Source organism: Leptonychotes weddellii, chromosome 13 (genome assembly GCF_054177405.1).
Source record: "Leptonychotes weddellii isolate Sample4059 chromosome 13, ASM5417740v2, whole genome shotgun sequence".
NCBI classification, from domain to species: Eukaryota; Metazoa; Chordata; class Mammalia; order Carnivora; family Phocidae; genus Leptonychotes; species Leptonychotes weddellii.
Window position 1 is genome coordinate 25,437,249 of NC_138381.1, and position 26,645 is coordinate 25,463,893.

At 45.0% G+C, this 26,645-nt stretch overlaps 1 protein-coding gene across 15 annotated transcripts in view; it reads right to left on the minus strand.

Moving 5' to 3' along the window:
• Positions 1–6,529: 6,529 nt before the first annotated feature.
• SLC14A1 (solute carrier family 14 member 1 (Kidd blood group)) overlaps positions 6,530–26,645 on the minus strand; it is a 118,369-nt gene continuing 98,253 nt past the window's right edge. For 13 of the 15 annotated variants that reach the window (XM_081801305.1, XM_081801308.1, XM_081801307.1 and 10 more), the window contains 8 exons: positions 24,355–24,511; positions 23,241–23,430; positions 21,027–21,155; positions 19,054–19,246; positions 15,754–15,901; positions 15,436–15,570; positions 9,735–9,784; positions 6,530–8,619 (listed from right to left, as the gene is read on the minus strand). In XM_081801305.1, the coding sequence (XP_081657431.1) occupies positions 8,443–8,619; positions 9,735–9,784; positions 15,436–15,570; positions 15,754–15,901; positions 19,054–19,246; positions 21,027–21,155; positions 23,241–23,430; positions 24,355–24,511 (1,179 nt within the window). In that variant the 3' untranslated portion in view covers positions 6,530–8,442. The remainder of the gene's footprint in view (positions 8,620–9,734; positions 9,785–15,435; positions 15,571–15,753; positions 15,902–19,053; positions 19,247–21,026; positions 21,156–23,240; positions 23,431–24,354; positions 24,512–26,645) is intronic. The other 2 variants (XR_014139619.1, XM_081801302.1) reach the window with 2 other exon arrangements.

The following is a 26,645-nucleotide window of genomic DNA, read 5'->3' on the forward strand; positions in this document are numbered from 1 at the left end:
GGATCTTGTGGCCAAATATACACCAGGTTGGCATTCGGAAACTTGAACTGGTCTGGCAAGGGTATTGACCCATCAGATCCAGGACGCTGAGGAAGGGGCTCCTCATGCCTGTGTCTGGGAGTCCTTGGGGGCCCTGTGACAGGCACTGAGGGGCAGGGCTGCAGGTGACAGGATACTTTCCATGAGGAATGTGAAGTTCAGAGGCAGGCAAGGGGGGCAGGAGTGGGCATTGTAGGAGGCCCCCAGAAGAAAGAGAAGCACAAGCCTGCCTCACACATGAGTGGAGGGGTGCAGTCACCGAGGGGTGGGGGGCAGGGCCTGGGGAGTAACAATGTTACCCTTCTTCTTTTGGCTTTTTGTGTCTATATAAAATCCACATTTATTTATTTATTTATTTATTTATTTATTTATTTATTTAAGATTTTATTTATTTGTTTGACAGAGAGAGAGATAGCGAGAGAGGGAACACAAGCAGGGGGAGTGGGAGAGGGAGAAGCAGGCTTCCCGCGGAGCAGGGAGCCCGATGTGGGGCTCGATCCCAGGACCCTGGGATCACAACCTGAACCGAAGGCAGACGCTTAACGACTGAGCCACCCACGCGCCCCTAAAATCCACATTTAAAGATAATAGATTTTCTGCCACAGGCACTTCCTTCTGCCCCTGACCACCTTCTGAGTACACTTTCTACGCGGTTAATCTCAAGGCTCACCAAAGTGTGGCTCCTTACTGAGAGCATCATTTCTTTGGACCCTGGCAGTGGTTCTAGAAAAGGTGGTGGTCAGGGGACCCGGGAGGAACCCAAACGAGCTTCCAAAGCCGAGTCCCGATGAGCCAGGGAGAAAATGTGTCAAACAAGGGCAGAGTCACACCTCCTCCAGGAAGCCATCCAGCTTCTGTTGGCTTCTGAGTTTTCTGAACTTGCAGTCCCTTATATGTAGGAGAGCACATAAGAGTCATCTGTAGAGGCCAGGATGGGGTGGGACGGTTTTTTTCAAAGATCCTTATGCATAACTCTGATGAATGCACTTGGTTGAGAAACATTGTGGAGGATTTATAAGAGGTGCCTGGGCATAGAACTTGCAAAACGGAGCCCTTGGAAGAAATCCAGCCCCCAAACTGGCTTTGTTTGGCTAGCATAGTGTTTAAAAATATCTGAAATGTGAATGCTTTGGTGGCAGTGGGGTGGGGTGTGCAGTCTTCAATTTGCCATGGTCCCCACTCTTCCCTATTGCCTCATAACCAGGTGCTTCACTGTTTCCATTGCTTGTGACCGTTGAGCACTTGCACATCTGGGAGACTGCATGCTTCCAGTGGGCACAGTGGGGGGTAGCCCGCTCATCCCAGTGGGGCTGCCCTAGCTCCGAGCATTTCTGAGGCTCCTTTCCAGGCACTGCCTTCAGGATAACTTTATACCACACACAGGAAAATCAGTCTCCTCACTCTGTAGGCGTGTTATGATTATTTTTTAAAAATGACATCCCCGAAGGGCAGAGGGTATTCCTGAAAAGGTGTAAAATTTTACCTGAAATTGACACTCCAGAACTAGCTAACTCTGTCTCCACAATGTAATAGAAGAAAGGCTTCTTACCCATCCATTCATTCATTCATTCATTCATTCAGGGAATAATGCATTCTCTAGAAGTTTGAGCTCCAACAGCTCGGTGCCTTCTGAGTTGTCATGGAGACTTTGCAGACCATTAAGAGCCCCAGGATTGGGCATTGTCTAACCAAGCACTGTCCCACAGACATATAATATGAACCATGAATGCAAGTCATATATGTGATTTAAAATTTTCCCGTGACCACATTAAAAAATTTTTTAAAGATGAAATTAATTTAATAATATGTCTTATTTAACCCAATGGATACAAAGTATACATCTCAATATTTAATCAATATACAAAATTATTGAGATATTTTACCTTTTTTTTTTTGGTCTTATATGTTTGAAATCCAGTATGTACTTTTGAACACACATCAACTGGGGCTGGCTTTATTTCAAGTGCTGTGTGTGGCTACTTGTTACCACAAATCTCCCCTCTTGTTGAGAGGCCAACATGGGGGTCTCAGAAGGTCGAAGGGCCTCCTTGTTAGATTTGCCACTCCTATGACCTGCCTGTATGTTGTTCTCCTTGCCCCGAGATGTGCTTGCTCTTGGGTCACTGACTCATGTCCTAGCTGCCTTTGTGTCCTGTGGTCTGAGGGACTTAACTTGAGCCAGATTTCCTGACACCGTGCCAACTTTCCTCTGTGCTTCCTTTCTTCCCCTTCAAGTCCTTGCATGTCACTGTGATATAATTCAAAGCTTCTGAGGGCTAGGATTCAATGGACCCAACCCAAACAGGAAACTGGCTTTCTCATTGTTTATTAGGAACCATGAAGCAGAAAATGTCAGACACTTGTTTTCAGTGCTTCATTGAGCTGGGATTGAATTGAAACTCAACTATTCCCAATGCGGTCTTCTGACGTCGAATGATTTAGAGGCTTCAACTCTTTAGATGGAGAGGACTAATGAGGGCATGAATTGACCCTAAACTTTCCTTGCTCTGATCATTATCACTGGATGCCTCACCTTTTGCTTAGAATCTTATTAGTCAGAGGCTACAAAATCTTGTATGAAGCTGGGGTATCCTAAAGTACTCTGGGAATATTCCAGCAAGTATTCCACAAAGTCTTTCTGTGTAAAAGGTCTCGGTTTAAGTCTCTGTCCCAAACTCCTTTGTGAATGCCACAACAGACAGTCTTGTCTGCCGCCCCGTAGTGCTCTCCAGGGTGGTCTGGGCACAGAGGTACTGTATACTGTGTACGCCACCATGGTACACGTGTTTGTCTGCTTGTCCGAGAGCCGTTCCTCCTGCTTTCCCTGCAGTATGGCAGGTCTCACCTGCTACAGTGGAGGTCGGCAATGCCAGATGCATGCTTTCCCAGACTCCTTTGCAGCCAGGAACGGCCATATGACCCAGTTCTGCCAAAAAGACACAAGTGAAGGTATCTGGGGAGAGCTTCTGGGGAAGATTTTCCTCCCTGATAAAAAGAGAGAGCCGTGAAAGAAAGACTCTCTTGCAACTCTGGTTGCCTCCTCCTTCCTGATGTGTTTGTGATGTTTGTAACAAGGCCCCTGTTTTGGGACCATGAAGCAACACGCCTGAGGATGAAAATGAAGTCTCTGGAGGATGTTGAGAACGCTGAGGAGGATAGCAGGACGTCGTGTCCTTGATGACACTGTTGTGCAGCTTCACTAAACTTGGAACAGAACTTTCTGCTTTAGGAATGAAACTACTGTTGTTCTATTACTTGCTACCGAAAGCATGCTGCCCAGTATGGATGCCTGGTATTTAATGATATGTTCTTATCTTCTGTTTCTTAGAAGGAAGAAGTCACTGAAATACTCTTTCTTCAGCCTTGTTGTCCAGCTACCTCTTACTCATCTCATCACCACGCTACTCCCTTTACTCATTTACTTGTCGGTTCACCTCATAAAGTTCTTGTGAGGGCAGTGGCCATGACTATCTGGTTCACTATGGCAGTCCCAATTCCCATTAGGTAATAAATAGTCATTCAATAAATATTTGCCAATTAATGAACCAATGGGGGCTATCAGGGAAGTAAAATCCCTAGAATTTGGCTATTGCCTAGAGGTGAAAGAATGAACCTAAAAATGGCACACTGTTTCTGGCTCGAGTAGTAGGCTAGAGGGTGCTACCTTTCCCCATAACTCAGCACAGAGGGGAGAGCAGAGTAGTTGAAGAAGATGAGTTTTGCCCTGGATGTGTTGAAACTGATACTTTTGGAACGGTCCCCATAGACAAAGAGTCTGGATTAAGGCTCTGGAAAGATGGGATTGGACAGGCGGACGTATAGCATGAGAGGAGAAGTGACTCTTCAGTGCTCCCATCCCTCTGTGGCACCACCATCCACCTTGTAATCCAAATGAGAGTTCAGGAAGTCATCCTTGACATTTCCCTCTCCCTCACTTCCCACATGGATCCATCACCAAGTCCTGAGGATTCCACCACTTGTCTCTCACACGCATCAACTTCTTTCCATCTCCCTGCCCTCACTGGAGTCTGAGCCAACTACCTCTCTCCTGTGTTACCGCAGTGGTCTACTTGATTTCCCAAATCCACTCCAATCCTTTCCACTCACTGTGGTCCAGCCATGTCTGTCTTCTCTCACTTCTTGAAACCACCATTCTCCTTGTCTCAAGCCCTTTATGCACGAGCTTCTATCTGCCAAGAACACTGCTCCCTCCATCCTCCACCTTCCTCCACCTGCCCGTCTCTGGCCTACTCTTCAGGTATAGGCCTAAACCTCACACCCTCGGGAAGGCCTTCCCTGACTACCTTCCACCCCACCCACCTTTGTAGCCTCAGAAATTTAACTTCGTTGGAAACACCATGGGGTGATTTGGGTTTTGGTGACATGTAAAAAACAAAAAACAAAAACAAAAACCTTTACAAAAACCTATTATCAAAATGGAATTATTAATTACAAGGAGAAATCTAACTATCGAGGGTCAGAAATTCACAAGTATGGACAAATCCATTGTTTCCCTTAGAAGGCAAATCTACACAGGAAGTCAAATAGCTTGTGAGTACAGGCTCAGACAAGGGGCATTAGCTTCTTGATCTAAATGATTACATTTGCTAAACTGTGATTCCTCCCAGTGTGCCCATTTCCACCACAGGGGGTCTCCCTTGACACCTGTTCCTGGTCCATGACTCCCAGAGCTGAAGAACCCCTGCCTTTGTCTGCCTGCAACTCCTAAGCTTCAGTGGTTGACCTGCCCTCCCATCAGATGTAAGCTTGCTCTGGCTGTGTTAACACCTACTTGGTTAACACCTACCTGGTTAACACTTAGTAAGGTAAAGGTCAGACCCAGGAGCAGTCTTTTCTTTTAGATGATTTCACATATGTCTGCTTTGATCTACTACATGTCTTTTGTAGTTCTATTTTAAGATGAAAGCAGACTGGTGAAAGCAGACTATTAAAGGACTTAAATCGGGGCGCCTGGGTGGCTCAGCCGGTTAAGCGTCTGCCTTCGGCTCAGGTCGTGATCCCAGGGTCCTGGGATCGAGCCCCGCATCGGGCTCCCTGCTCGGCGGGGAGCCTGCTCCTCCCTCTCCTCCCCACTCATGCTCTCTGTCACTATCTCTGACTTTCTCAAATAAATAAATAAAATCTTTAAAAAAAAAATAAATCCACTTCTTTCAAAGTCTATTATTTACTATATTTGTTTAAATTCCTTCAAGATCTGTACTGGTGAGTGTTAGCGAAGGGCATTCTATAGCCTTGAAGCTCCAAGCCTTCTAATGATTGGGGGGGGGGAGTGTTAGTGCAGGTTCAAGAAGCAGGTTTTACTCTAAAGACGAAAACCTTTTAGAAGGAAGTTGTTGGAATAAAGGGAAGGCTGAAAACTTTGTTATGCATAAAACCTCATGCTGTACTTAACCACCTCAAAAATATTCCTGCAAGTTTGTCTCTAAGAAGCCACCTTGGAAAATCCTGATCTCCTGTCAGCTTAACCTCCTATCTCAACATATTCCATGTGAATCAGGTACCATGGGTAACTTTATATAGCACTTGTAATATTTAGCTGAAAAGCCTTAAAACCTTCTCTCTGTTTTCTACCTCAGACCAAAGGGGGCATTTAATGACCAGATCACTCTCGTAAATTTATTGTCTTGAAACAATAGGTAGGAGAAGGTATTTTTTTGGTTTGTTTTTTGTTTGTTTTACAGAGAGAGCATGCACACATGTGCGTGAGCTGGGGTGGGGGGAGTTGGGAAGGAGGAGAGAGAGAATCTCAAGCAGGTTCCACACCCCGGGCATAGCCCGAGGCGGGGCTCCATCTCATAACCCTGAAATCATAACCTGAGCCAAAATCAGGAGTCAGTCACCCAACTGACTGAGCCACCCAGGCGCCCCTTGGAGAGGTTTTGTTCTGACAGAGGGCACTCCAATGGGGCTAATCTACTGAAGCCTTCTCTTATTTCTTGTTTGGGTTGCTTTTGAACCTTGGGGTGAGTTTCCATTCTTGCCATGTTTTCTTTCAAACATGCTAGCTGTGGATGTAGGGAGGTGGGAGAGAGGAGTGTGGCGTGGCTTCACCCTCAGGGGTAACATTCCTCCCAGGACGCTGACCGCTTAGGTGTGCCCAGCCTTAGTCCTGGGGTGGGGGGTGCCCGGGGCCTCTATGGCATGCATAGAAGCTGCCTGGATATTCATCTCAAAGTGTTAAGAGTGTGCCCTGAACATCAGTGACTGCCCTAAGTAACCCATTCTCATCCCTGAGCGAGGAGAATGATACGGACTTGAGAGGAGACCCACGGGGATGGGTGCATACCTCTGAGTTGAACAGGGTTTGCTCAACTACACATCTGGTGTTACCAGTATAAGAAAGGAATAAGGATACCAGTACATCAAAATACAAGCAATTCTAAGCAATACACACGTATGCATGTGATTGTTAATATCCACGATAGCAATAAAAGGCCTATGTGACTTTTAAACAAAATTTACACAAAACTGAGTTGTGAGTATAATTTTATTCATATTCTTAATTGGAAATTGGTTATACGGACAATAGGAAAGAATACAAGTGATCCCTAAGAAAACTAACAAATTACTCACTTCATTTCAGGATAATACTTAGTAACAAAAATAGCTTGAGAAAATTAATACCATTTAAATTAGACAATGTACAAGGCTTTAGAATGTTCCTATCTACACGTCTCTGTGAGCCCACCAGGTGAAGGCACAGAGAACACTCTAGAGCTCCTCGTGAAGATGGGCCTGAAGACACGTTAGAAGCTCTGGTTCGCTCAACCACGGCCCAGGTTCTTCCCTCCTGGTTATCTTTGGTTCTGCTTGCTTTTTTGTGTCCTTCCCCCGACCCCCCCCCCAAATCTTATCTCACAAATTCCCTAACAAGGGAGATCTCTGTCCGAACAATGAAAATCTAGTTTTTCCACAGGAATGCACATGACTCTATGACAGTTGCAAATTCAGGGCTTCAAAAGGCTTTGGTTACAGGGTTGTTAAATTGGAACAATGTTTGTGTTCCTGAGAAAAGGAAGAAGTGGACTTCTCCCCAGGTATTTGTAGGTTTCCTTCCCCGCTTCTGTTTATTTGTGCAGCACACTTTGTGTTTTGCCCTGAGCGCTGGAAACCCAAAGGGGAAAAAAAGCCTTTAGGCTTTCACGATTTCTCTTTTTGAATCCTCCAAAATACTGAACTGATATAGACTCAAGTAGAAGGTAGTGAGCGGAACTTTCCACGGCATCCTCAGCATGTTTGGGTATATAGAATGTTTATAGGACTGATAACTTTAAGATTAAAACAAACAAAAAACCAAACCAAAACAAAACAGGAGAGCCCTTTACCGGTATGTCTTGTCAGGTTTCTGAGTGAGGATATTGTGAGCCTGCAGAAAATGATGATTTTTTTTTTTTAAAGTAAGAAACTCAACAACTTCCAAGCACCCAGAAACAATCTGACCTTCACTTTCAGTCTTTATAAGATATAAGACATCCTCAGATGAATTGCAAATGTGGTTTTAAAGGGCCTTGGATGTTGATGACTTGGTTCTATGCATTCCTGGCATTTACGAAATCAACTTGGGGATTAAAGTAAAAATGGCTATGCCAAGTATTTTATAAAAATGTAACTTCGTTAATATCTAGGAACTGGTGAGGCCAGGAACTTCTCTTAATTTACCTCATTGAAAAAACAAATCCATTCTCATAAGAAAAAGATCATAAACTTTACTTAAAACATCCTTTGCGATGTCCTAAGAAAAATAACACTACAAAATAATTTTGACTGATAAAACCCCTTTCTCCCTCCTAGAGCTGTGTCAGCGGGAAAGAATCAACCATCTCCTTGTAGGAGAACGCCGCACACACACAGGGCAGCATCCAGGCCCTTCTGCCCAGGAGCTGGAGAACGAGCTGTGGGCACCACAGCTGTCCCGCATAACTTGTATTGATTTTAAACAAGTCAAACTGCTTATCGGAGAATGCTGGGTTGACTTTGATTTTGGGACCATGAAGTCCATTCACTGAAGCCTTCGTTGGTTTGTAGAGCTTAATTTTTAATACTGTTAACATCATGTAGCCAACCAAACACCAAGAATATCAATAAATAACAAGCTCTGGTCTCACGTCTTCTTCCTGTTGGAGCGTTTGACTTTATGAATAGATTACATGTCTAGCACCAGCGCCCCACCAGGGCAGACCATCTGGATGCGTCTCTCACATGTTTGGGGGTGTTCCTGGAGTCTAAGAGGAAGCCACAGAAATGAGCCTAAGAGCAGATTGCCAATGGGGCAGTGTGAATGTTGTTGCTAATGAAAAACAGCAGTTTGCCGAGACCCTGGGAGTCACCTGGGGCAGTCGGTCAGTCCCCCCTTGGGACCTGGGCTGTGGGTGGGGCTTGCCCTCACAAAGGGCTTTCAACCATCCTTTTTTTCTTGGCTTGGAGGTAGAAGATGCGGTTTTCTTCAGGATAAGTGACTTTGCTGAGGGGCATCCTGTAGATGTTGGCATTTTTCGTGGTCACCAAGAGGAAAAGTAATGTGGCCAAACAGAAGGGCCAGGTGCAAGCCGGCAATCCCGCCTGAAGAGGAAGACACAAACCACATGCTCCTTTGAGACCCCGTCACAGAGCACCACCCTTCATCCTATTCTCATTCAGCCCAGGGGGATGCGTCCCTGGGCTGCCGATCTGGACTCGGCTTCTGCCCACCGGGACCGAGTCCAAGGGCCCAGTCGGACTGCATTTAGCAGGCGAAACGTCGCCGTCCATTCCTCCGGTGGTCAGTGGCACATCCACCTTGCGCATCTTTCCCTCCTCTCATCCAGCCAGGCTTCCTACACCACATGTGCGGAGAGGAGCCCAGGCAGCCAGAGGTGTCACTCTGCAAGCTACCAGCGGCTCCTGACCCCTCACCACACCCACAGGGCCCTCCTTGATTGGTTTGGTCTGTGGTGAGCTCTCTCCTCCTGACTCCCACCCAGACCAGTCTTGGACTTCCCTTCCTTTCGTTCCAGTTCCCAAATAGACTCTAAGCTCTTGGAGGGGAGGTCCTTCCTCTGGGCTGTTCTTGGCAACTCGTGCAGTTCTGAAGAAGGTCAAGGGCAAGACAGTGCTGAAAAGGAAGGAGGCACTAAACAGGCAACGATTTTGCCTATTAAATAATTCAGCTAGGACATGGGTCTGAGTACGTCTTACGACTGACGAGGAGTTTAAAAAAAGACAAGGGGTATGAACAACGAATGGCTCAATTAAAAACAAAACCCAAACCATTTGGGTCTGTAGGCAATTATCCTTTTCCTCCCTTTCTTGATTTCTCAACCACTACCTGGTTTTGGCTTTCTGTTCAAGTAGAAGATATTCTAAAGTCAGTTCCCTGATCCTCAGAGTTAGAGTAGGAACTTGATAAATATGTTATACAGCCTTTCACTTCTTTAAATTATGCAATCTGGTATTTTTATTTTTTTGTTTTTTTTAATCTGGTATTTTTTTAGCAAGCCCAGTGATTGTAGTTTGGACTAAAATTTACTATGATGTTAGCAGGTGTGTGAACAGGCAGGTCCAGGAGAAGGGAAGATCGTGGTGACCACAGCCCTGGCTCCTGCTGGAACACCACCAGGGGGACCCCAGGAGGGTTTCCACGTCACTGAAAATGGATCAACCATGCTGATGATAAAGCGAGATTAAAGCCAACTCACCACAGCCATCACGTGGGACAGGCTGACTCCAAGGTAGGCCGTGAACAGAGCTACAAAAAGAAGGGAACAACAAGACTTAGTAGGTGCACTTTTCATTACAGGGAAGACTGCTTTCTGGTGTAAATCTCCTGGAAATCCATGTTTCACCAGCTAGCTCGGCACCCTGGTTACAAGTAGGAGCTTACAGTCGGCAGCTCTGGGTTCAAATCCAGACTCCACCACTTAGGAGCTTGGTGGCCCCCATTCTAAGCCTCCACTTCCTCACCTGCTCAATAGAGGTGATAGGAATTTCTCACAGGGTTGGTGTCATCATGAAAGGAGATAATACTTGGGTTCAGCACACAGTAAGAGGTACTCAGTAAAGGGAGTTTTCAGTGGTTACTATTCTGTTGCTATTATTGCTGATCCCTAAGGAAAAGGCCTTCTATGGCAAATTAACTTCCCTGTTATTTTATCTGAGCATAGTTGAATTAAAATGATGGGGGCGCCTGTTAAGCGTCTGACACTTGATTTCAGCTCAGGTCATGATCGCAGGGTTGTGCAGTCGAGCCCCACTTTGGGCTCCACACTCAGTGTGGAGTCTGCTTGAGATTCTCTCTCTCCCTCTCCCTTTGCCCCTCCCCCACTTGCTCTCTATCTCTCTCTAAAATAAGTAAAATCTTAAAATGAAACGTATGAATGTTTCTTGAGATAGCATGGTTTCTGTGAAATCACAATATATGCACCTAGGAGTCTCATATTAATGGTTAGAATTCACAGTTACAAAAAAATCATGGTATAAAAAAATAAAAAGCAGAAACTGACCACAAACTTGGGATTTCTTCCCATAAAAACATTGTTCCAAATACCATTAAGATTGGCATATAGGCCAATGAATTCATATGCTGTGTTTTTATTTACTCTGAGTGAGTACGGATCTTAAAGTAGGTAATTTGAGTCTATGTGTGACCCTCAACGTAAAACAACACACACAAAGATCTCAAGTAGCTAATCATCAGTTGAAGAGGGGGCTCGGGGAAGTTCAGGGAAGCTCAGGTTTCACAAAGGCATGCTGCAGAATGACCGTGCATTGGCCACCCAGCCCCCTGGGCCATGGCTGGCTCTGTTAGACATGCCCACCACCTAGACCTCCAGGGCAGGGAGAAGTGACATGAGCCCCCAGGGGGGCAGGGTGGGAAGTGGGGGGAGGGACTCTGATCCTATTTACTTTACCATCCTTTCATCAATCTTTGGTCTTTTTATCCTGGTATTTTTGTTCAACAGTATACCCCATTTTTTCACATCTGAATTGTCTCATGCTAGGGGGAAAGGCTTGTCTTGGAAACAGCCTGGGCTTCAAACCCCGGCTCTGCCATTTTATTGTACAAAAAAATCACTGAACTTGGGAATCCAGTATTATCGTCTGTAAAAGGGCAACTTGACGATGCGCTTTACATGGAGGAGATGAATCTCAAATGCAGTCTTGTATTTCCACAAACAGCCACTGTCAACCCATCCATGTCCCCAGGGGTGTGTGGGGGGGGACCACGATGCTGCTCTGAGCAGAAGCGGGCAGTGGCTTGGTTTGGAAGAGCTTCTTTGTTTGGTTTTGATAATTTCATTCTTTTTTTTCCCCCTTTCATTCTTCCTTCCCTCCTTCCTTCCTTCCCTCCTTCCTTCCTTCCTTCCTTCCTTCCTTCCTTCCTTCCTTCCTTCCCTCACTCATTCAACAAATACTCACTGCCTTCGGGTAAGCACCAGAACACTCTGCCCTGCTCTCTTGGGTACCGGCTCTTCTCCGAGACCTCCCCTGAGCCCCTGAGTCCTTACTGCCATTCTTCTCCTTTTCACACGGGTCGCACCTGGAAGGCACAGTTACCGCCCCGGTCTCTTCCTGCTAGGCTCCTTCCAAGTGGTCTCCGATGACAAGTTGCTTTTCTTTCCACAGTAAGAGCATCAGACTGTCTAACAGTAGCTGCCATCAATTAAGGCTTGCTGCGTGGGACCGGGAGAGCCTCCCATTAGAGGAGAAGTCTGCACACCACAGGGTGTAGGCGATGACTCTGACAGTGCTCTGGGCAGCCGAGGGACAGAAAGGCCCTGAGTGCTGAGCAGTGTCCATCCCAGCAGACCGCCGTGGGCCAGTCCTACTAGGGCAACCCAAGCATTGAAAGGGGACAAAATGTCGGGGCGCCTGGGGGGCTCAGTCAGTTAACCCCCTTCTTTTGATTTCAGCTCAGGTCCATGATCTCAGGGTCCTGAGATCGAGCCCTGCCTTGGGCTTGCACTGGGCGTGGAGTCTGCTTAAGATTCTCTCTCTCCCTCCGCCCCTCCCCATCTCTAAATAATAAAAAAAAAACCCAAAAAACCAAAAAGAGACAAAATGTGTCTCCAGTTTGCGCTGACAAAATAACAAAATTGAGGAATTCCCTGGTGGGCAGTTTCCGGTTTCCAGGCAGGGCAGGCGGCCCTGCCAGGCTCTATCAGAGCTTCCCCGCTCTTCTGATAACACCATCGGAACCAGGGAAAGAGCAACTCTGTAATAAATGTCTGTTATTTATTTGCCCTGGCTGGCAGAGTTGGTCTCTCGTTTGGCAGGGTCAGGGTGATGTGGGCAAGCTGGAACTTGCTGTGACATTTTCCATGTGAGACTTGCTTTACAAGAGGGGCTGGAGGTCTGCCTCCACACTTTCTGTCCAAAGACGGAGAGGGGCAGGACCCAGTGTGGATCAAACAGCCACTCTCGCACATTGTCCGTGGCAGGGGAAATCCGTATGGCCTCTGTGGGGGTGAATGTGGCATCTGCTGAAATTCAAATGGGCAGAGCTAGGATTTTGGCCCCAGGGTCTGGGCTCTCCGCTAATTCTGTATACTGCCCTAACCGTATGCTACACCAGTGGAGAAAATCTGACCTGTCCAAGGGAAGGTAGGCGCGATAGGCGGAATAATGGCCCCCAAAGATGTTCCCGTTCAAATCCCTAGAACCTGTGAATATGTTAGTTTACAGGGCAGAAGGGGCTTAGCAGCTGTGATTAAGTTAACGATCTTGACATGGGGAGACTAGCTGAATTATCTAAGTGGACCCAGTGTAACCACAGAGTCCTTGTAAGAGGGAGGCAAAAAAGTTGTATCGAGGGAGTAGGGTGGAATGTTTTTACTTTCTGCTTTATACTCTTCTGTATTTACTGAGTTTTTGTTTGTTTTGTCTTGTACAATAAGCCTGTACTACACCTATAGTGAAGAAAATAATGAAGATATTCCTGCTTTGAGGAAACCCATCTGCAAACATCTTTGGCTTCATCCCTTCCCACACTCTGTCAAGATCTCATCAGCAACTCTTGTGTCCAAAACAGTGTCTGCTTGATCTTGAAGGATGTGCTCAGGCCGTCCCCATGCTGGCCCGGACCTCCCCCTCCACCAACCAGACTTCCTCCTCTCGATTTTTATGACGTACAGAGAAGCCACCTTCTCTAAGAGGTGCTTCTTGATGATTCTGAACTGTGGTGCTCCCCCAGAGACTCTGGTACTGTAGACATGTCCTTGTTCCCCTCCCAATATTCATATGGTCTCCGTGGGCTTCTCTCACCCATCTGGCTTCTGCCCTGGACCATAACACTCTCCGTGCAGAGCAACTTCTGGGATCTACGCTGCTGAGCCCCTAGCTCTTCCTAATACTGTCTGGGCTGTTTCATGAGCATTTAGTATGTATTTGTTGTTCCTGCCAACCCAGACACATAAAGGTATGCACCTCGAATAAAGATTTGAAACCTCAAACAATCTCACAATAAAGCTTCTAACCTGGCCTAGCTCAGGTGGCACGTAATCCGTCTTCTCCCTTGCCCTAAGCTTGTGAACAGATGTGGGAAAATGAGCAAAGAGCTTTGATGGGCTTAGTTGGTGGAACAGCTGTGTACTACAAAGAAGTGGGCAAAATGACATGGACATGGTACCACCACAGCAACCTGAGATGTGTTAACCTTGCTACAGCTTCGGAAGATCGAAATTGAATGAGGCCTTAGGAATCCTCAGTCCCACCTCCTGCCCAGTGCAGGAATCCATTCTGAATCCTGCCTGACATGTGGTTGACTCTTTTATTTTTTTTATTTAAATTGAGGTGTAATTGACATACAATATTATATTAGTTTCAGGTGTACAGCATAGTGATTCTACCTTTGTATACATTGTGAAATGCTCAGCTTGGTGAAGTCTCGTCACCATCTGCCACACACACAAAATTAATACAATATTATTGACTCTATTCCTCATGTGGTATATGACACCCCATGGCTTATTTATTTTATGACTGGAAATGTATACTTCCCTTTACCCATTCACAACCCTCCCCCCCTGCCCCCCACCTCTGGCGACCACCAATCTGTTCTCTGTACTTACTGAGTCTGGGTTTTGCTTTGTTGTGTTTGTTTTTTTAGATTCCACCTGTAAGTGAAATCATATGGTATTTATCTTTCTCTGTTTGACTTATTTCACTTAACATAATACCCTCAAGTTCCACCCGTGTTGGTGCAAGTTGCAAGATTTCATTCTTTTTTATGGTTAAGTAGTATTCCATTGTGCATGTATATTTGTGATCTGACATTTTAGTAGCAGCTTAGATAACTTGGATTGATTCACCTGGTGATAAACTGACTCTAGGCAAATATTTCTATTGGTTAGGAATGATTTCTGCACCTTCCACCATCCTCCGCCCTGCATATCCCCCAGGGAGGGTCATTCCCTGCACTCTTAACAGATTATCTTAAATACTTTTACTTTGAATTGGATTAGGGATGCCAGAGGCTCTGGGTGAATAAGCCTCCCCTTTACAAGGGCCTGAGAAATCCATTAGCTTTTCAAATCTAAATCACTTGAGCTCTGTTTTTACCTCAAGGCCTGAATGCTGCCACAGGGAAGCTGGGGTAGTGAGTGGTTGTAATTCCAGAGGTTGTTAGCAAATGTGGATTCTGGGCTTGCATTTACCCTAACTGACTGGATGCCCTTCAGCACATCACTTTACCTCTCTGGCCTCAGAACCCCAATAGTAAAATGACGGGGCTGGGGCGGAGATCTGCAGAACCTCTCCTAGCTCTGACAGGCCGAGGCTGGCTAGAATACCGGGGTCAGAAGCGGTGAACACAGTGCAAGACGTGGCCCCCAGAGCACCAGCAGCAGCACCGTCTGGCCCTCTTTAAATGCCAACTCCTCCCTACCTCGAACGAGGAATCAGACACGGGGTACTGGGGCGGGGGGCAGCCATCTGTGTTTTAACAAGCCTTCCAGGTGATTCTGATGTCCCCTGAAGTGTGAGGACAGCTAGATTCTTGTGATTCTCAAAGGGCCACATGTAGTCCTACCTGATTCAGCAGGAGGAATGGCTCTGTATCTAGCTCGAGTCATTTCATCTTAGTTTCTTGGGTCAAACGATGAGTATGAAGAAATAGGATGAGTCAAGTTTCTACCTCCCCCCTTCCCCTCCCCCATATACAGATGGCAAAATGGTTAACCCGACTCAACAGGCTCTCCTGTCCTCATGACAGCCAATGAGGAGGGCACAGCAGAGCTTAACCCTCCCGGGGAGGGGACGCCACTTGTCCTGCTCACACATGCAGACAGCCGGGGGCCCACACTGGAACCGCAGCCCCAGCGTCTCACACAGTCCCTTTGTACTGTGTGGACTGATCCTATAGTTATGAGCAACCCTCCCGCCAGTGCACGGAATACTCACCACAGGCAAGAGCCAGGATGTGCGTTTGCCAGGTGAGAGCCATGAACATTCCTCCAATTGCAATGCAGGCCAGAGAGCTGTTGAAACCCCAGAGTCCAAGGTAGATGTTCTCAAATGGTGCCGAGACACTGAGTCCTATTAGGTGAGACAGGTGAAGTCAGGGCTGGGCACCAAAGGCAGGACGCTCTGGAAGGAGGCCAGGGGTGGGGGAAGCTAGTCCCATTGGTCCCTGGGAAGCAGAGCCCTCAAGAAAGCCTGGCGTTTGGAAGATGCCTGAGGGGAGGCATGCGGGGCAGGAGCTGCTCGATGTTTGCTCACCTGCTGCTATCCCCAGCAGCGACCCGATGGCAGCATGCAGGGACATGAGTGGGGAGGAGAGCAGAAGGGCGACCAGGAAAATGCCCCCTGTCCACGGGTTATCACAGCCGTAGATCTGGCCCACACCCACGGGCAGCGATTTCAATAACTGCAAAGCGATTTAGAAAATGAGCTCATTAACACAACTGAGCAGAAAGCCGCGGGACCCCCACAAGCGCATACAGTGTCATGTTAGAGTTAGCGTCTCTCGTCTTCCCAGGTCAGTGTTACTCATTTTTAAAAGTTTCTTTCTCTTGACAGAGAAATCTCGTTCTTCTGCTTTATCCCGAGAGATAGACCCACCCGCCCCTGGCGAATGCTGAGCCTGCCTTCTCAGGATTCCCCTTTGCTCGGGGGCTCCACTGTGCGCACGGCCACTTGGAGCTGGTGGCTGATAGGCTCCCGGGTGGTCTCACTGCCACCCCCCCCCCCCCCGTGGCGATGACCTGCCGAGTCTCCCAGTGAGGACGGCAGGGACCACGGCTGACATTTCCGCTGCTCTTAACTGTCCATCGGTTGTCAGGCTAACACGTTAGTGCACACCAAGGTCAAGAGAAGTGTTATTACTTTCGTGCAATTGGGTTGTTAAGGCCAGAGACCCAGAGCTGGGTTATCTTATCCACAATTCAGAAACAATTATCGGCAAGTTCAGGAATCAGGACCCTATTTATACTTACCTAGAACATGTATTAATTTTTTTAAATTTTATTTTATTATGTTATGTTAATCACCATACATTTACATCATTAGTTTTGGATGTAGTGTTCCATGATTCATTGTTTGCGTATAACACCCAGTGCTCCATTTTTAATGGAGCTCCATTTTTAACGTGCCCTCTTTAATACCCATCACTGGGCTAACCCATCCCCCCACCCCCCTCCCCTCTAGAACCCTCAGTTTGTTTCTCAGAGTCCATAGTCTCTCATGGTTCATCTCCCCCTCTGATTTCACCCCCTCATTTTTCCCTTCCTGCTATCATCTTCTTCTTCTTCTTTTTTTTTTTTTTTTAACATATAATGTATTATTTGTTTCAGAGGTACAGGTCTGTGATTCATCAGTCTTACACAATTCACATGGGGGAGGGTACGTGCTATGGTGAGCGCTGTGAATTGAGCTGAGGAATCACAGAACATGTATTAATTTAAGCCAGAATATCATTGGCTTCTTCCACTTACCAACAACTGCCAGTTAGTCCTCAAAACACAAACCCACATGTGAATGTCACAGTTCTCTGTTCTGACTGAGGCCTGATGTCAGCTATATGCTCAACAGAATGGCAGTTTTCGGGAAAGTACAGGGTTTGATTGAAGCTAACAGATAACAATTCTTTATAATGGTCCTTCTGGTCGGGCCAGGAGAGGCATAATTAGCCACATTAGGCTCCTTTGTGACCAAGTCCATTTACTTGCCCCACATCACATGTACATCTTTTGAGTGACCTTGGGGAGGCAGACTCTGCTACAGGGGACCCTGCTGTGGCACGAGGACCTGCCTCCTCCCCTCATTCATTCGGTGGGATCTAACACTGGCTTGCAAACCCTGCTCCGGTCCTTGTGCAGAGCACAGGAGCAGACTGTGAGTTTGATTCTATCCTAAGATGGACCCTGAATTTTCCAGCTCACAGTGGATCTTCATGTCTACACAAGATCGTTTACTGTTTGTCTGGACCAGGGAACTTGACACAGGCAAAGACTACATAGGCTTCCCCTCAGAACTGATGGCAGAACCACCCCTCAGGGAGCCAGGGAAGCGGGGAGTCGGGCGAGATGGGAAAGAAGGGTGCTGATGTTGGGGTGGTAGCTCAGAGTGAGGAGAAGACCCTCACTTCCGCAGATGAGTACCGTCCAACAGAACTTCCATGGTGGCGAATATTCTGTACGTGGCCACTGAGTGCCTGAAGTGTGGCTAGTAAGGCTAAGAAACTGAATTTTTAATTCTATTTCATTGTAATGAATTTCACATTTAAGTTAAAATAGCCACGTGGGGCCGAATAGCTACTATATTGGACAGGGCAGTTTTAGATAGATCAATTAACACTAATTAAAATATTATTTTTTGTGGGTAGGTTCGAATAAGCATTTGATTTTCTAAGTTATTTCCAAAAGCTCCCATTTATTTTCTGGGCAAGAATGTAAAGAAAAGCCTGCCTGAGCTCCTCACGCATTTTGATGGCTCAGCAAAGAGGACAGCAAAAGGGGTTATGTGACCTGAGAGTGGGAAAGCCAGGCTTTTGCACATCAAAAAGGTGCTTTTTGTTTGTTTTCCTCTGATTTTAAGCGTCCTTTTCGTCAAGAAACCTTCAACAGAGTTATTAAATAAACACCAACAGGAGTGAACCAGGTGTTTTAAAAATGGCAATTCTCTCTGTGCACACCTGTAAAGAGATACATGCAATACATCCTATGATCGTGGTTCTTAAACCCTGGTCCACATCATCATTATTTGGGCAGCTTGTTAATACAGGTTCCTAGGCCCCCTCCCCAGAGATAATGATTTGGGGAGTCTGAGGTGGAGCTTGTGTTGGTATTTAAAAACAATGATTCTGATGGCAACCAAAGCTTGAGAACCATGAATTATTGTACATATTCTTTGAGATCTACCCAAAGAAAAAGCAGAATAGAGAGGTTCTTTAATGAGACCTAACAGTAAGCTGCCAGCTCTTTTGATCAGAGGAGGCAGGTCATGGAGGGCTTAACTCCAGGCTCAAGGCACTTCCTCAAGGACTGGCCCCCATCCCATCCACCCAAAGAAGGGGCAAATTTGAAACAGAGTCTTTGATTTCCAGTGGAGCTATACTCTGGACTGGATTTTAGAAAAAGAGGGGGAAACTTAGCTTTGAGCAGTCATTTAAAAAACTCTTTAAAGCAAAGAGAAAAAAAAAGAGATAAAAAACCAGACCCTTAACTACAGAGAACAAACTGGTGGTTACCTGAGGGAGGTGAGTGGGGGGATGGGTGAAGTCGGTGAAAGGGATTAAGAGTACAGATATCTTGATGAGCACTGAGTAATGTATAGAATTGTTGAATCATTATGTTGTACACCTGAAACTAATATAACACTGTATGTTAACTATATTTCATTGATAATAATAAACAAACCCTTAGAGCCCAAAGCTTTGGAGTAGAACAAATGGTTTAGGGGGCAAGATGAAGACAGCAAGCCGAGTCTCCATCAGGCTCTGATGCCCAAGAACAATTAAACAGGAGGACACTGAGTGTCTTCCAGAGTCAGGAAGGAATGCAAGAAGACAGCGTATCTTACCTGCAGGGCACTGAGGTCAGACCAGGTGATATTGGGAACCGCGGTCACGGGTTTGAACAATTTGCCTGGGAAGAATGGATTGTAATGTCCTGTGGCCGATAAGTACATTGATAATGCCATGTTGAAGGGCAGCGTGAAGACGGGGAGGTCCCATTTGCAGAACAAGGAGTTCAACGCACTTGAGAAAATTGGACTAAAAACAACAACAACCACAAAACAGAATGGAAGAACATGCATGTGACAAGTCGTTTGACAAACTGAATCTCTAGACTGGGGAGAGGCTTTGTTTCATGGGCAAAATGCTAACGTACTGTTGTTTCAGGAAACTTTTCACAGGGGGAAAAAGAAAGAAAACCAAAAAAACCCAAACTGAAACAAAAAAACAAACACGCGTGGAATAAATCCTGTCAGAGAATAATTCTTACATGAAGTCAAAAATCAACTCTTCGCTTATTTGGCTTTTGAAAAATTATACTCTGGGGTTGCTCACAGAGACTTATGAAATCTAGGTTTTAGAAATATTTTTGAAGTATTTTAGACATGAAGTAAAATACACAGTTAGAGCCCCCTGTGTAACCTACTTGATCATGGTACATGATCATGAGCCCCTCCCTCCTGACCAGACGCAACCGCCATCTTGAATTTCTGTATCATCTTCATGAGTCTTTAGTATATCTATTTTTGAAAAAGAGAAACAATTATCCAAGGGAGGATGTAAGGTGGTGTGGGCTGGAGGAAAAAGATCTTAAACTCGGGGTGGGAGGGGGAGCAGGAAGGGGAGGAACAGCTTTAAGTCAGGAATAGTTGGTGAACTATGTGACCTTTGGCAAGGAACTACTCCTCCATTTCCTGGTCTGTAGTCTGGGGGACTGGATTAGATTAGATTAGATTGTCTCTGGGCCCCTTTTGGGCTCTCACTTGTTAGCCCATCACTAAGGTCAGAACTCCAGATTATGGGAGGGGGTGTGGGGAGTCCCTGCTGATGACCCACTTCCTGTCCTTGAGCCTGTTTTTCGGAAATTACTTCCCGCTCAGATTGGCTCTGCCCGCAGACTCTCTCGCACACGCCTGTGGATGCAGGCCGGGGGGGCGGTGGGGGGCGCTGCAGACTTTGTCCAGAGTGGGCTACACTACTCATTCGTGTGGGTATTCGTGTTTTATATCCTAAATGTGCCATAGTAAGAAGGAAATGTATGCTTCCAAAAAACAAACAAAAAAGGACTTAAGAAACTAATTTGAAGGATTTAGAGTTAAAAAAAAATCCTTTTTTTTGAAGGATTTTTTGAATTCAGTAACGAAATTCTTTGAAGGCAGCAGGGGCAGGTGGATAAGGAGAGTTCATATAGGCACATACAGTGGTTCTCAAAGTGTAGTTCCTGGATCAGCCACCTCACCTGGGAACTGGTTAGAAATGCAGATTCTTAGGCTTCATCCTGGATGGACTGAATCAGAAGCCCTGGGGAGGGGGGCTGCAGGCTGTGTTTTCACAAGCCCTGCTGGTGATTCGGTAGTGTGCACGGTGGAGGACCGCTGATGGAGGGCATGGTTCTCAAATTTGGTTGTACTTTAGAAACCCCTGTGAGCCCAGGCAACACCCCAGACCAATTACATCAGAATCTCAGGGGATGGTGGCGGGGGGATGAGGTGTGTATGGAAGGTCACACGCATCAGTGTGTTTGATGCTTCCTGTTTCCAATAGACATAAACCGAATTTAATTTTAAAAAATTATTTTGCTAAAAATTGTTAGACATATGTACCATAAAATTGACCATGTTAACCATATTAAAGTCTGCGGTTTCACTTGCATTCAGTTCATTCACATTGTCGTCTAACCATCACTGCTGTCCATTCCTAGAACTTTCTTCATCTTGCAAAACTGAAACTCTGTACCCATTAAACAGTAACTCTCCATTCCCTCCTCCCCCCACATATTTTTTTTTAAAGGTATTTTGGACAACCAGGTACAACTTACCAAGTCATGGACATAGCAGACACAGGGAATAACAGCCACCAGAAATAGTTGCCCTTGTCTGAAAAGACAGCCATGAGGATTCCCAGCAGCGTGGCATTGTAGCCCTGGAGTCCTGCGGCGATTGCGGACCTGCGGGTGAGAGGCACAGTGTGGGCACGTCCTGGGTGGACACTGGCTGGACTTGCACATAAATGATTCTTGCAACTTTCAGATCATATTCCCATTAGGAAATGAGATTATATTTAGAAATTTATTCCAAAGTCTGTAAAAGCCAAACACTATTAAAATCATGGGCAAAAATGAAATATACATAGATAGGGATAAAATAGAAATGTGCATATAGAACAACCCCCTTCAGAGGTGTCCTAGCAAGACAAGATTCCAGCATCCAGGTGCAGAAAAGGAAATGAGAGAGGCAGCTTGTCCTGCTTCCTTTAGCCTTTCCTTCAGAAAGTTATTTCTCCTGTGTCATTAAGGGCCTTTGATCTGAACAGAGTTGTTCCATGAAACTGTTCTCTAAGTCTGACATTCTTGGTGAGAGGTGTAAGATGGTCCAACTGTAAATTCACTTTCGTAGTGTTTGTGACCTTAAAAACATTAATCTTCCAACGAAGCATACATTTTCATCTTCCTGTGCTTCCATTTTGTGGTCTCCAAATATACATTTCCAAATTATTGCAAAGAAAAATAATTAACTGGGCAGAGTATTCCATTTATGTGCATATTTAGCACCAAATTCATTCTTGGGTTCCTTTTTGCCTCTCAACCTTCTGAAGGTTGACCTATTGTCTTCCTTAACTAATCTTTTGGGACATGTAGGAATTGATGGGATTTTTGCTGGTTTAACTCTGGAAGTGATACTCTCTTCTAGAATTTGGGAATATACATGAGGACAGTGGACAGCTAGGCAAAGACTCGCCTTCTCAACAAGGGACTTGCAGATTGAATGCTTGGCCGCCATTGCTTTAATGGCAATGTCAGCAAGTTGTGGAACACCAGAGTTAAAACAACAGACACTGTGTATTCACTTAAAACAGGATTGCTATTTTAATGTGGTCCTTTAGGACTGAGGAAAGTAAGAGAGAATTGAAAATCAACACATATAAATATGGCTTGCCTTCTAAATAATACCTGATAAGGAAAATGGGTCAATTTTTGCTGGAACAAAACAATGAAGGAATATTTGATATGGTACAATCCTGGACCACACCTTCAAACTGGATGCACTGTTTCCTGATGTGCATTGGAATAGGATTTAACCTGACCTATGGAGAACAAATCAGGCCCCTTGGACCTGAAGGGAAAGTGGAACATTTTCGGATTCTCTCTCTGAGAAGCTCCTTAGGTAACTTACAGTAAATATTACAAGAGCTTAGTTGTGTAATGACCCTCCACTGGTGCTTTCATTGATCCTGGACACCTAGAAGACCAGCAGCCTCCCTGACAAAACTAGAAAGTCAGGAGCTGTCTAATCCCATGGTGGGAGTTCGCTTATCACTTCCTCAACAACAGATCAATTTATAAAGTATGTGCTATTTTTAACCCAACACATAGTTCAGAAGACACACTTACACGTCTTAAGTCAGAACTAATTAACTTGGAATTTGTGATTATTCATCTCTCTAGAAACTGAACTAACATCTGCACTGTCTATAAAGAATGAATTTACCAAACTAAGCATGCAAACAATATATAATGGGATTAGTCGGGATTTTTAAGTCACCAAGACTTTTCAAGAACTCATATGCTTGTGTTGCCTGAGTGGCTCAGTCGGCTAAGTGTCTACCTTCGGCTCAGGTCATGATCTCGGGGTCCTGGGATTAAGCTCTGCGTTGGGCTCCTTACTCAGTGGGGAGTCTGCTTCTCCCTCTCCCTCTGCCCCTTCCCCTGCTTGTGCTCTCTCTCTCTCTCAAATAAATAAATAAATAAATAAAATCTAAAAAAAAAGAACTCATATGCATTTTTACCCACACAAAATGCTGATGATAAATAATTGATTAATCATTGAAGAAGAATGATTTAGTGAATGACTCAAGAGAAATAATAAAGGATATAAATAATCCCCTGACCTCTGGCTCAAGACAAATATAGAGTTCTGTAGAATAAAGGTGGGTTTTTCTGGGAAGGGTGGGGCTTTATCACTGATGCCCAATTCACTGATTAACTCCTGTGTTCTCAGAAGCAGGAAGAGCAGGCTGGGATGGATGCACCTACCTGTCCTGGGCAAGCAATAGGGCTGTCAGGGTGGAGACCACTGTTCCCACACAGCCACTGAGAGCCCACCAGGGATTCTGGACCAGGAGTCCAACCAGAATCAGGATTCCACTGATGGGGTTGCTGACAAACACCACTTGGGATATGCCCCGAAGAACCCAATCAACGAACTGGAGCACCTGTGGTTTGTCTGGAAGAGATGAGATGGACAGAGCTAAGGAAGTGACAAGTCAAGGTGCTCCCTTCCACGCCCAGTGCCCACCCTGAGTAAAATCATCAAAATCCCCTCTGATAAAGGTGAAACTAATTTGTGATATTCCTGGAAGCTTTTTCCTTCTGAGCCATTTCCCCTTTAGTCGTACCCAGGTCCCCGAAAACCTCCAGTTTCTTTACGCTCAACCCACACTGCCCTTATTAGAATCTCCACTGCAGAAAGCACTGAATGCACTTATTTACCATGCTCAGAGGTACAGACTCTTAAGCTAAAGAAATGAATTATTAGAGTAAAACTTCAGTTTTTAAGTACTGAAATTATGGGCTGGAGCCAGGTGCTTTCCTCTAATTTGAGTAGGTCCCTGGCCCTAAGCACTATCTCCATAAAAAAATATTTGAAGAGGCTTGCAGGTTGGAAGATAAAAAATTAGGGGCGCCTGGCTGGCTCAGTCGGTAAAGCATGTGACTCTTCATTTCAGGATTGTAAATTTGAGCCCCATGTTGGGTATTGAGATTACTTAAACATAAAATCTTGGGGCACCTGGGTGGCTCAGTGGGTTAAGCATCTGACTCTTGATTTTGGCTCAGGTCCTGATCTCAGAGTTGTGGGATCAAGCCCCACATCAGGCTTCATGCTCAGTGGGGAGTCTGCTTGAGATTCTTTCTTTACCTCTGCCCCTCCCCCTGCTTGTGCTCTCTCTTTCTCTCTCAAATAATAAATAAATAAATCTTTAAAAAAATAAATAAGATCTTTTAAAAAAGATAAAAAGTTAAAAACTGGAGAGGAGAGAGATCAATAGAAGGCAGGGGACTGTCATGAAAGATACAAGTAGAAGAACCAGCAAGCCATTTCCCCCAAAGCTACTTCCCCCATCTCTCCAAGGGATGGAAACATAAATACCTTTAAGCCAGCTGGCAAATTCTTTCATATCACCGGTGACATAACCAAGTGCCTTGGGGAGGTACCTTCTTCTTGGACTTCGTAAAACCTGCTTTTCACCCTGGTCCATTTTAACCATAGTGGGACTATCCTCCATGGTTATCTCTTCCTCTGGCTCCTTGAGGAAAGGACAGAGCTCATAAACATCCTAATGCAGAACACTTCAGACTGGCCAGCACTGGGCCTGGTTGCAGTAGCCACGGAGGATGAGTTAAAAAGCACTTCATCTGTATCATGAGTTAAAAAGCACTTCATCTTAGTCCCAGGGGACTAAGAAAGCACCAATTTCCTCTTGAACCATTGTCATGGAGATTATTACCCAAATCCTAATCCCATACTACTTTTGTCATCACTGTCTTTAATGCTACCATGAGAAGGTTCTGGCCTTGAGTTTCATAAGGTCCAGTTTCTAATTCAACAAATATCCATAGAACACCTACATCCTACACTAAAAGAGCTCAGTCTAGGGGAAAAGACTGAAAAATATTTAATTTCAACATACTGACTGAAATAATAATATAGGAAGAGCTAAGACCAAGTACTTAAGATTCACGCTGTTGGCCAGAGGAGCCAGAGGTTAGGTTACAAAATGGCGCTCGCGAATGCAGATCAAATAGCTACTTCCCAAGATGAGCAGCCTTTTTCTTAAAATTAAGTTTTTAACTTTAATTCCAATATAATTAGCATAGTGTTATGTTAGTTTCAGGTACACAATATGGTGATTCAACAATTCTATACATTACTCAGTGCTCATCATGGTAAGTGTACTCTTAATCCCCGTCACCTATTTTACCCATCCCCCCACCCATCTCTCCTCTGGCAACCATCACTTTGTTCTCTACAGTTAAGAGTTTGCTGGGCGCCTGGGTGGCTCAGTTGGTTAAGCGACTGCCTTCGGCTCAGGTCATGATCCTGGAGTCCCGGGATCGAGTCCTGCATTGGGCTCCCTGCTCGGCGGGGAGTCTGCTTCTCCCTCTGACCCTCCTCCCTCTCATGCTCTCTGTCTCTCATTCTCTCTCTCAAAAAAAAAAAAAAAGTTAAAAAAAAAAGAGTTTGCTTTTGGTTTGTGTCTTTTTCTTTGTTTGTTTGTTTTGTTTCTTAAGTTCCACATATGAGTGAAATCATATGGTATTTGTCTTCTCTGATGTATTTCACTCAGCATTATGCTCTCTAGCTCAATCTATGTTGTTGCAAATGGCAAGATTTCATTCGTTTTCATGACTGAATAATATTCCTTTGTATATGCCCCACATCTTCTTTGGATACTTGGGCTCCTTCCATAATTTGGCTATTGTAAATAATGCTGCAATAAACATGGGGGTTCATATGTTCTTTCAAATTAGTGTTTTTATATTCTTTGGGTAAATACCAAGTAGTGTGATTACTGGATCATGAGGTAGTTCTATTTTTAATTTTTTGAGGAACCTCCATACTGTTTTCCACAGTGGCTGCATCAGTTTGCGTTCCCACCAACAGTACATGAGGGTTCCTCTTCCTCCACATCCTCACCAACACTTGTTGTTTTTTCTGTTTTTGATTGTAGCCATTCTGACAGGTGTGAGGTGATATCTCATTATGGTTTTGATTTGCATTTCCCTGATGAGGAGTGATGTTGAGCCTCTTTTCATATGTCTGTTGGCCATCTGAATGTCTTCTTTGGAGAAATGTCTGTTCATGTCTTCTGCCCATATTTTTAAATTGGATTATTTGGGGGCAGGTGTTGAATTATAGAAGTTCTTTATACATTTTGGATACTAACCTTTTATCCATTATATCATTTGCAAATATCTTCTCCTATTCAGTAGGTTGTCTTTTAGTTTTGTTGATTCCTTTGCTGTGCAGAAGATTTTTTTTGGATGTAGTCCCAATAACTTATTTTTGCTCTTATTTCCCTTACCTCAAGCAACATATCTAGAAATGTCAGTGTCAGAGAAATTCCTGCCTCTTCTAGGATATTAATGGTTTCTGGTCTCACATTTATGTCTTTAATCCATTTCGAGTTTATCTTTGTGTGTGGTGTAAGCCAGTGGTCCAGTTTCATTCTTTTGCATGTAGCTGACCAGTTTTCCCAACATCGTTTGTTGAAGAGACTGTCTTTTTTCCCATGGCACGTTCTTGCCTCTTTGGTTGAAGATTAACTGATCATATAATTGTGGGTTTTTTTCTAGGCTTTCTCTCCTGTTCCATTGATTTATATGTCTGTTTTTGTGTCAGTACCATACTGTTTCAATTACTACATCTTTGTAGTATAA